At 39.3% G+C, this 11,536-nt stretch overlaps 1 protein-coding gene across 3 annotated transcripts; it reads right to left on the minus strand.

Annotated features, from left to right (window-relative positions):
• Nucleotides 1–727: 727 nt before the first annotated feature.
• LOC115047307 (interferon-induced very large GTPase 1-like) lies at nt 728–10,947 on the minus strand. Of its 3 annotated transcripts, XM_029508134.1 has the most exons (11): nt 10,912–10,947; nt 10,745–10,759; nt 9,207–9,322; nt 9,075–9,109; nt 8,708–8,816; nt 8,457–8,588; nt 7,733–8,329; nt 7,000–7,043; nt 6,501–6,606; nt 6,321–6,358; nt 728–6,229 (listed from the first exon to the last, which is right to left on the minus strand). In XM_029508134.1, the coding sequence occupies exons 3-11, from the start codon at nt 9,304–9,306 to the stop codon at nt 1,382–1,384; spliced, it is 6,009 nt and encodes a 2,002-aa protein (XP_029363994.1). In that variant the 5' UTR covers nt 9,307–9,322; nt 10,745–10,759; nt 10,912–10,947; the 3' UTR covers nt 728–1,381. The 3 variants fall into 3 exon arrangements, with proteins under 3 accessions (XP_029363994.1, XP_029363995.1, XP_029363997.1); XM_029508135.1 differs by lacking the exons at nt 7,733–8,329; nt 10,912–10,947 and having other exon boundaries at nt 10,745–10,848; XM_029508137.1 differs by lacking the exons at nt 7,000–7,043; nt 7,733–8,329; nt 8,457–8,588; ... (3 more) ...; nt 10,745–10,759; nt 10,912–10,947 and having other exon boundaries at nt 728–6,158; nt 6,501–6,608.
• Nucleotides 10,948–11,536: the final 589 nt, after the last annotated feature.

An 11,536-nucleotide genomic window follows, 5' to 3' on the forward strand; every position in this document is an offset into this window, starting at 1 on the left:
CCTGACTTCCTTTAAGGTGTGCTAAGACAGCTGCTGTATAGACGCATGCTTTGGTTCAACATAACACTCTAACTAGGTCAATTGTATGAAAAATTTGTCATTAACAGATATAACTCCTCTGTACATATGAAGTGTATCTTTATTTAAGAATGTCATGTTGTACACAAGAATAATTAAAAAAAAAAAAAAAAAAAAACAGTTTAAAAGTCAAATGATCTTACTTTGTTAACTCAGAAGAGGCTATTTAATGAACTGTAGCCTGATTTTCTTTGAAAGATGTTTTCTCACATGCAGAGAGTCAAACTTCAGATACTGTATCATATACAAAGGGACAGTACAATCAAAGAAGCATTACACCAATTTTATACATGAATTTCAGTACGTCTGTCAACAGACTACTCTGCCTGTGCAAACAGTTTACAGTATATCTCTGTAAGGAGATATCTGAAGTCTGAGAAAATATGTTAAATGATGTTACATTGACATCCTTGTGGGTGTTTCAACTCAAACTTAAGACTTTTTTTTTTAACAAATTTGATTTGTGTTTTTACTGGACCATATGGGTTTAATGACAGACGCTACAGCCTCAAAAGAAATTCACAAATTATTGATTAATGGCAGAAATTTAAAGTGTTGAAGGATTTTTGCACCAGAAGAAGTCTAAAGCTAAATAGGTTTCCATATTTTATCGCTACTTATTTGGATGATGAAGTATCTATAAGGGGGAGGGAGGTCAGGGGTCTAATAAACAAAAGACTTGGGATGAACAACAAACAAAACTTGGTACATCAGTAAATAGGTAAACAGGGATATTTATTCTCATGAATTACATTCAGATTACAAAGATTAATATATCGTCTCTTTTAATGATCAGTTTAACAAATTATTCAATCCCATTGAAAACATTTTATTTCTTTACTTAAATGAGTGAATGACTGAATATAAAAAGCTCAGTCAGGCGAAACCTTCAAAAATACAGAGACACCATTAGTTTGACAAGATTTGTAGTTTTATAATGTAGCTACACAGTTTAACTGAAATTCGAAAGAAAAAAGAAATATGCCCATCATTTTATGCTATAAGGGAACTCAACACTTTTCAAAACACTTTTTTTTTTTAATTTTTACATGATTTCTTAAGACATTTTTCAGATGAAGGATGTCCAACCAGTCAACTTTGTAAATGACACATTGAATCAATATTCATACTAAAATATTACATTTGTGATGAGTCGCTGACTGCCAACATGTATTACTCACAAACAAAAAGACAGTCAATGATAAAGTCAACAAAAGCCTGTGCATGTCCTTTTATGTGTTTGATTCATGAATAATCAGGAAAAAATTAGGCTCATTGTTTCTGGCTGTGTTGCTGAGTTGGTTCACTCACATTTGTACATTTCATCCAGACTTTTAATTGCTTCATCTTTTCTGTGTTTCCTCCACTCACGGGGAATTTCTCCCCAATTTTGGAACTTTAAATTATAGTGCTCTTCCAGCTGCTTTTGAAAACGACACACAAACCACTTCCAGTATGTCAGTTTAGACTCATCAGCAGTGATCATCCACTGAGCATACTCATCCCCACCCCTCTGGTACTGTTTAAATGGAACTGCCTCTTCTGAGTCGTGACGGGGATAGAATGATCTATTACTTGCAACTAATGTTGTGCAGAAATCAATGACCAGATCTTCTGTGCCTCTGGTATGCCATCCTTCAATCCCAGAAGGCCGATGAAAAGGAACATTGTGTTTTTCAGGGCCGTGATCTTCCATGGTGTTGATGCAAACAGCTGCACAGAATGGACATTTTACCCAGCAGCACTTGCACAGCTGCTCAATGAGGATCTGATCCGGCTTCTGTCTGAATTCCTTTATTTTAGACAGTGAGAGGCTGCTTAACTCTTCACTTATAGGTACAAGGCCTTTCTCCACCTCTTCTTTAAGAAAGTCAAAGTCGTTAATGTCTGTGAATTTTTGAGGAAAACTTGCATCAAATGCCAGCACATCTCCCAGCAAACTGGAAAATGTTTTCAGCCACTCATCAGTTTTTCTACTTTGGGTTTTGACTTTCTCTGTTGCAGTAAATGAAGCTTGTATTACAAGTCTTTTCAAGTCTTCTATGTTTTTCTTGAGAACATCTCGTGCTTCACGCTTGTGTGTGTTGAAGATATATGTGTTCACTTCCTCTTCTATGAAAGTCTCCACATATTTCCTTGGGTGTTTGATATAGGTGATGAAACTATCAAAGGCTTCTTTCTTTGCCAGTGACTTCAACACATGTTTCTCCAGGTTCAGCCTGTTCCCATTGAATGCTGGGAAATTACACCTCATCTCTCCAGCAAGATCAATGGCAGTCTTGTTACAGGCAGCCTCAACCATGGAAACCTTCAGTTTTTCACAGATCAACTCCCCAAGCACAACAGCAAACGAGTTTCCTTTACAGAAACTTCTGAAAATGTTGTAATATTGTGTTTTGTTGCTTTCTAAATAAGTCAGAGCATCGTTCCTCTTCTTGAATTTCAGGTGGGACTCTGAAAGCAAACGTCCTGCTATGTTAAACACATGCAGCAAGAGATCAACTGTAAACTCCTTCTTCAGAGCATATTTCTTCTCTGATTCAAATTCTGTCACACACTCTCTGACATTTTTGGCCACTTCTGTTAAGTAAGTTGATGTATAGCCACTTTCTGCTACAGGCTTCGACTGAATTATCTCATTTGTCTGTTTTTCCATTTTTTCAATGAAGGACGTGAAGCTTTGTTGTTCTTCATATGGTAAGGGACTCTTTTTATTTTCAAACAGTCCAAACCATGTCTTAAAAGTCACCCATGCACCTTTCCGTGAATATTTTTCCTGTTGTTTTGGGTTCTTGTTTTTTCTCGCTCCCTCCTCTGGTTGCTGGGTTTCGTCACAATGCTCCCGATGCTTGGTGAGTATCACATAATCAAAGTAATCACCAAGCTTTGATATGTACTGGTATCCACCATTGCGTCTGGATTCCTCTATAAGAGCCCACTCAATACCAAGCTCTTGAATGACAGTCATCTGATCTTCCTCCAAGTTGATGTCTTCAATAGGTTTTGTATCTGCAGTTAGTTCTTTCACCCAGCCGTTCCAAACAGAGTCAAACTGTTTCTTTAGTTCCTCTTCATCCTGTGCTTGGTCTTTTAACTGGTGAGCAAGGTCTTTGCTCTTCTGCAGCAGCTTGTTCTCAAACTCTGTTTTCTGTCTATCAAGCTTTTTGCAAGCCTTCTTTTGCTGGATTACTTCCTCCAGTTTTCTTTTCACTCCTGCCACCAGGTCATCGTGAAATTGTTGTATTTTGATTTCAAACCGACCTCGCCACTGAACCAACGTTTCTTTGTCTGCATCATCAAAGTAGTTTTCCATTTCTTTCTTGACTTCTCCATAAGTTTTGCTGATTGTTTCAGGGAGATGGGCGAGCTCCATCTTGTCAACTTTTCCGTTTTCTATTCTGTTATACAGCTGGTTCTCGATGGTCAGCATGTTGCTTCTCAAGGCCCACGTCCAATTCCCATACTGGACCTCAAGCTTTCTGTACACTTTAATTTCAAGTGTGTTTTTGAAACTGAAAACGAAGTGCTCGTTCAACAGGGCATTCCACAGGTCCTGAATTTTGTTTTTGAACTGTGACAGAGTAATCCCAGCAGACGTTGAAGCTTTAGAGAGAATCATCTTCTTCAGCTCTTGGATGCTCTCACTATAACCTGGATTTGGAGGAGCCATGGGAGGACTTCCCTCCCATAGTTGTGCAAAGTATTTCACATCTTTTTGCACATCAAACGCAATGACATCACTGAAACACTCAACCTCACAACCCTCCTCTTTGGCAGCTAGTTGGGCCATCTGGTCCAGTTTTTCTTGCAGCCGTCTCTTTCCGTCCATGTTTTTCTCTGCAGCTGCAATATCTGTAACATTCTGGTGAACAAACACACAACTTGGAGAAAGTTTAACTTTCTTCATCCTCATGAACGCCTGAACAACAATCTGCAGAACATCCTGCATCTCAGATGGATTCTCTCCAAAGATGTTGATCAACGTCATATTTCCCAGACCAACAACAAATGTTGCCAGTTCATTGTCGTGGTGAAGAGTAGCATTACCTGCTAACTCAAGAGCACGCAGCCCTTCGGTGTCCACCACCAGGACATAGTCACACTGGAACTCTTTCTTCATCTCCTCTGACACTTTGACAAGCTGCATGAAGGCACCCTTGGTGCACCGCCCAGCACTCACTGCAAACTGTAGCCCAAACATGGCATTCAGCATTGTTGATTTTCCACTGCTTTGTACTCCCAAAACTGACAACACAAACACTCTCTGGTCTCCCAGTTTCTTGATGACTGCCTCTAAAAGACTAGAGATCCATATTAGAGGCACGTGGCCTGCATCACCGTCCATCAGCTCCATCGGGTATCCTGATATCATCAGCTCTGCTGCCAGCTCGGGGTACTTGGACCAATCAGTCTGTCCCCTCTGTGTTTTTTTCTCCACAGTTTTGTGGGCTTCATAGATCTGTCCCATTTCCCTAAAGATGTGCTCCAAGCCGAAAGTTGCTGATTGCAGTTTTGTTGATATTTGTTCAAGTTCAGTTTGTTTTCTTTTTAAGGACTCTGACTTGGCATGTTTCTTCTTCAGGGCCAAGACCTCAGACCACTTCTCATTGTAGCTTTGGAGAATTGCAGTGAGATCATCTGTGGAGAGAGAATCTATCAAGATCTGAGTCCATTTAAGGAAGAACTCTTTGTCCATTGATGGCAACGATGACATACTGCCAATGAATAGCTCCATCAGCTCACTACAGGGAGCATCACATTGTTTCTGCCGTATTTCTCTCAGTCTTTCTTCCTTTTTACTTTTCTCCTTCTCAACGTGTCCTTTGAGTTGATACAATTCTTTGTGTGTTTTGCACCACTCATGCCACAGTCGGCCTTGACAGGGGAGGAATTTATCTTTGATTTTTGAAAAGTCCTCCTGTTGAAGAGTTTTCATTACTTCCATGGCACCAGATTTCCCTTTTTGGATAACAGCATCATCTTCATCCACTCTGATCCCACAGACATTCATCATGGCTTCAAGCTGGAAGGTCGTATGTTGCCCAGCCAAAATCTCTCCAATGATTCTTTTCAGTTCATTAGATACATCTGACTGGCTTCTGTCCTTTAGACCCATTTTGTATTTTCCCTTTTTTGTTTGAACTGCAGTGCAATCATCGTCAGAAATGAGACAGATGACAGGCTTTTCAGACTCAAGTAGGTCTGAGACAAGTGTCATACTTTTGTCACCTTTTTTGGGTGTTGGTAACAGAACAACGTTGACTGAAGCTTTGTCGATCAGTATGTCACGCTGTTTTTCATTTGACAGAGCATCACCATGAAGGTTACAGAAGGCAGTGCAGTCAGTGAAGGCATCATTGGGTTTTCCAGAAGGACAGTACCAGGCGATCTCTGCCACGCCATCCAACAAGTGTCGGGACTTGGTGCTTCCTGGGCAGTTTCTGTGGAAGAAGGTGTTGTGACGGTCGTTGATCAAAGTGCTCATCAGCTGTGATTTAGACACTGACAATGAACCAAGGCGGAAAAATGACACCATGGGTGTCTCAGCTTTGCAGATGGGCGAACTCTTCATGGCGATACTCGTTGAATTTTCTTCAATTTGAGTTATCTTCCATGTTTTCCTGATTTGCCTGAATGTCCAGAGAGGACACTCAACATCCATTGTTACAGGGTCAGGAACAAGCAAAGGTAAGGCGTACTGACACTGTGAGAGCTTCGTAATCATGCTCTGCTTAAGGAAGCTGTCTGAGCAATGATATACTGCCATTTGGACGTCCATTGGATGAATGTGAGACTGCTTTGATTCATTCGAGTCTCTGTGAGAGCTAAAAAAGGCATCTAAAAAACTTTCATTTGTGTTTAAAGTATCAAAATCTGCAACAGGATCTGAATGGCTGACCTCAGCACTGTGTTGTGTTACAGGGATATATCTGGCTCTGTAGTCTAACATCATCAACCTCTGAAGAAAACTTCCAGCTAGATCTTTCTCAAATGTTTCATGGTCCTGTTTCACAGTTGGACCGATTCTTAGAAAATCTGCTGGAGACAACTTCTGTTGATGATTGTCTTGAAGTTGCAGTCTGTGAAACAGAGTTTCAATTTCCCCTTCTTTTTTTTTCTTCCTGTTGATCTCCTCAGAAATCTTCACTGACTGTTGGAATTAATTCATAAATACCCATAAATGTCTATAAAAAATGTCTCTCAAAGGGACAAAGTACATAGTTCTGATATTTGTTTCTTACCTCATCACCTTCTCCATTCACATCCATATCTACGATCCCTACACAAGACCAATGAACCAGATCAATGTGTTGTTGAAGCAGTTCATTTTTGTTTATCATATTTTGATAGTTAAAATTGGAATTGATTATAAATTATAAATTATAAATTATAAATTTTTGATTGTAAAATGTATATATTACCTGATGATGGTCGTGGAGATTTAATTTCTCTTTCTCCTCCCTCTGTTGTGCCGTCTAAGCTCTTTGGTGAGTGATCAGCATTAGCAGAGTCATTCACTGGCTGACACTGAAAACAAATGATTTTATACAAAGTTTACTTCACAAGTTTGGACCTTTGGAGCTCAAATAAGAGAAGAGATATGTTCCAGCAATTCAGAGTGACACTGAATCCCAAAATGCCACTTTGTCTTCAGGTTCACTTACTGCATCACACTATGAACACAAGTCAATTTGTTTATATGTTAGTTCACGTTTAAAGCTTTGGAACCTTTTGAATGATGACTTGGTGAAAACGAAAGAGCATCATATAACACCAAACACCCAGTGGTGCACTTTCAGTAAAGAACAACAACAAAAAGCAGTGGAAAACAATTCAGACAGTTCACTGTCGGACATGGGACAGAAGAGATGCTGCTCTATAATGACATTCACTCATGAAGGTGAAAAAATGCACTTTTACCTTGTTTTCATCTGTGTGGTGCTGCATCTCTTCAAGTGCAGGATCTGTAGGTACATTTAAATCAAAACATTGTGTACTATTCTCAGGTCTGTCTTAAACAAGTTGTACAATTCCAAACACCTTTACATTATCCAGTGATACTTTGGATTTAAGAACTTTTCTAAGGGTCTGCATTTGAGTGTTTCCCAGTCCTTCCCTGAGTGTCCTTTTTTTTCTGTGTGTGTGGACCAAACTTCCCTCTTTCAGCTTCTATCTGCTTTTCTCTCAGCCACTTCCTCCTCTTCTGTAAATGTTCTGGTGTCCAGTTATTGTTTCTGAGACAGTGGCCAGTTTCTGCTCCATAATCAGCCTCTGGACAGTCTTTGCCTCTCATGTCAGCTCTCCTCCTATTCACCCTGCAGCCTTCATTTAGGTGGCCTCAACAGCCAGAGCTATTCCAGTCCACACCAGCTACCAGCCTCCCCATTAAATATATTCTCCATGAAACAATATAAAAACCAGACACCTGATTCTCTTTACCTCACCCCTTTGAACAATGTGCCACCTTCCCATGTGATATCACCAACTATGTGTGAGATTGAGTCCTTTGTTGACCTGACCTGGCTAATGAGCCTAATAATAAATCTTTTGAACTGATTCAGTCCCCTCCCACTTGCCTCCTTCTCCCTCTACCTCCCTTAATCTTTTGCCAGAAACTGCCACAGCTTTTTGATCAGCATTATTTAAGACTCACCTGACTGAGTTGGATGACACACTGAGAAATCCATCTTCTCTTCTTCATGGGATTTGTGGTTGTGGTCTTCTTCATGCTCTTTATTTTCACCACATAATCTTTTGTAGCAGTGTGGATCATTTTCAGAGACCATGACATCTATTTTTTCCAGCAGTGCTATTATTTCCATTTCATTCTCCATGCTTTTTGTGCACGTGTGGTATCTTTTTCCAACCAAACTGCTTTTGTCGTACAGTTCTGTCATCGCATACTCACATTGTTCTTCTGAATCATGAGTGACAACTGTCATTAAGTACAAAAGTGATTCCTTCCCAAAAGACTTCACTAACCACTGTACTCCTGAGTTGTCGTGGCCGATATGCTGACCATGTGCTAACAGCAGGACAAAGGCATGAACTCCCTGATATAATGGAAATTTGTCAGTGTTTTGTTCACCAAGCATGTTAATGACAGAGATGTGTCGACCACACAAATCATACAGTTTGGATGAAAACTGATATCCATGTGTTTGCTCGGCATGGCCAAGTAAGATGTTATTTGATCCAACCTCAATGGCATTTGTGTCACCAATTAAGACAAGAGTGAGCTCAGGTAACACTGAAACAAAAAGAGCAACATATGTATGTTATACTGGAGGAATCTGAGAAACAATGGTCTCAAAGTTGAGTCTGTGATGTTGCTCAGAGTTCCTCCACATGACAAAAGAAAGGGGAATGACTTTTACCTTCATGGATGTTTGTAGAAACAGTCTGAAATGTTGGACTTGTGTCCTTCAGGGTGTCACTTTCCTCTTCAGAGGGCTCATTAATGTTGCTGCTGCTTACGATGTTGACGTCTTTGTCTTCGTCAGCCTCAGCTGTTGAACGGTCACAGCCACCAAAGAAGATCAGTTTAACACTTTTCATGATTGTTTACAGTTTAAAACTCAGCTGAAATATCATTTGTCAAACATGATTGATATTGTTCTTGTGTCACCTTTGTTTCTGGTTTCAGATGGGACACACTTGATTTCTGGCTCTCCTCCTGTGGTTGTTTCATTCTGTTCTCGATGTTCAGCTTCACCAGGTTCAGTCACAGAGTCAGACTAAGAAAACAATTAATTACATTTAACTGTGAATTCTCCAGGTCTGAGGCATTGACTTAATATTTTCATTGAGGTAAATTTTTCTAATGAGGAAATTTAAGTTGGTTGATCATGAAAGAGAGTGGATACTGTGTGTGCAACAAAACAAATAATACATTTGGGGAAGGATTCTCTGAATTCATGCTCAATTCTGACATAACTTAGAAAACACTGTTGGAATTAACATGAAGGTGACTAACCAGGGTTAACATATTTTACCTTAGTTTCAGCTCCACTTTCCTCCAGCTCCTCCACTGACAGGTCAGGTAAGAAAAGTCAGATTGAACAATATCAAGATAAAATCAAAATGTAACTTGACAACAGCACTTAATGAATGTTTGTACTGTTAACCTTTATCATCTGTCACAGACGATATTAAAGATTTGATTTCAGACACTTCTTCTCTTCTTCCTCCTCCTCCTGTTTCTGCTGCGTCACTTTGGTTCTCCATCTCAGCAGCTCCTCATCTTTAATGTCATAAGACAATTTCAGATAAAATACAGCTTACCAGTAAACTGTTTAATAAAGAGAATGTAAATAGACTCAAATCAAACAAATAGAATAAATCTATAAAAAAGAAATAAGACAATAAATAGTGAAAATAAAAGAAGGGAAAAACTCTGTCGACATCTGAAGACAATGCTTTTTCCTGTTTATTTTGTTTTTACTGTAAATAATTTATTCCATCTTTTATTCCATCTTTTATTAATTTTTATTAGATTTCTTATTCTTTTGTATAGTAATTTGTAGACTTGTTGAATAAGACCTCTAACATAAAATATTTGGGGAGTATCTAACATGACATGCCACGTATTTTTGCACATGTCCATTGTTGGTCATGATGAGAAACTTGATTCTTTTTACTGATTCAAAATATGAGTGAGCCACCAAAGCGAAAGGGGGTTTTGAGGACTTGAGTCACTAGTTACATTTATATCGGCACAAGTAATCAGATTAAGAGCCTGACCGGTATAAAAAGGTGACTGGAGTTAAACAGAACTAGGTCTGTATCAGATTATTATTACTGTCATTATGGACACCAGCTGAAGCAAAAGTACGGCCTGAAGAACAACAGATTCACTTCAAATTGAAAACTGAAGCAGTGTTTGTTTACATCGGAAGTAGACCAGCTTCTTCTACTACTGCTGTTCCTAAACGTCAGACAAACGTGAGATGCATGTAAACACTAGTGTTGGGCAAGTTACTTAAAAAATATATCGTTACTACTTAAAGAAGAGCAGTAAAACTGTCTCTGCCTCTCGGCTCAGAGATCTGGTATGTCTATGGTTGGTCTGACGAGAAAAAGCTGCTTCTGTTATAGTAATGCGCTGTAACGATAACGGTTATAAAGATGGGTAATCAATGTGTTGCAGACTGTGTGTGTGTGTATGAAGTATTCTGGGGTTCATTATAAGATTGTTTTGGGACTAAGGCACTCTTTCAATATGACCCAGAACACATACATCCTCAGTGTCCTTTTATTATTAGAATTTTTGTCATTTTATTTACTAGTAAGTGGCAGAGAGGCCAGCCACTGGACCTCCCCTCCACCAACATTCCCTGCGGCATCTTCCTCTTTCCTTTTTATATGACTATTTCTTCACTCACACCCTTAAAATGATCACATCTCACATAATCAAAACAACCTGTCAGTGCCACACCTCAGTTAAGAGCAGAAAAAGCCTTGAGGAAAAAAAAAGAATCCGAATTGTACAAACTCACCTTCAGTTTGCCCTCAGCTCTGTTTCAGTATGAAATAATGTTTCATTCTTTCACTTTTGGTCCTACTTAAGCTCCTGACAGGACCCTCCCACCTACTCCTGTAACGGTTGTACTCTCTCTCGTTGCTTTGTGTAATTTCAGAAACTCTTTTTACCGTTGGCACTCACCATTTATTTCAAAATCTGGCAGATGAATTTGTACAGTCAAATCTTTCTCTCGTTCACACACGTGGTCTCACACCGAGAATACAAATTTTTAAAGAAAAGTTCAAATTAGTTAACATCTGTATTCAAACAAAAATGTAAAATTTAAATAAATAATGGAAAATAATTACGGAGCTGATGACATGTGCACCTACCATGGAGACAGCACAGCAAAACTGTTGCTGTCTTCCGGGGCACACAGCCCAAGTCTGCAGCGATGTTGCCTTCAATGACCACAGGACAATTGAGCTACAGCAAAAGTTGTTAACAAAAGAACCCAGTGTGAGAGGCATGGCAAGTGAAATCATTCATTTACAGTATATTAACTCTGTTACACTCCCCCCTACTGATTTCCACTTGCTCAAACAATCAAAAAGAAATATACAAGATACGAAACGAAACCAGTGAAGGTATTGCAGAAAGCAGATTATTTGAAAACTCTGAGTATGTTAACCCCGAGATGAGGGAAATTCTGAGATCTGTTCCAGAAAGAGGGGCATCTGAAACTCCGAGTCAATCACCATGGTAACGGACTCTGTGAACATATCCTGTTCACTGGCAGGTTTTCTTGGAGGAACTGTCTCCTCCCACACGAAGAAAGCTGTTAGAAATTGATTGCCCATTCATTTCCAATCCGATTGAAAATGAAGACAAACTAATTCAAAATGCTTTACATTTACACTCTTGCACTGAAACGGCTGTTACCAATGATGGTATTGTTCCGGGGACACAAACCTGTAAGAAGCATCAACGAGG

The sequence above is a fragment of the Echeneis naucrates genome, chromosome 8, assembly GCF_900963305.1.
Source record: "Echeneis naucrates chromosome 8, fEcheNa1.1, whole genome shotgun sequence".
Taxonomy (NCBI): Eukaryota; Metazoa; Chordata; class Actinopteri; order Carangiformes; family Echeneidae; genus Echeneis; species Echeneis naucrates.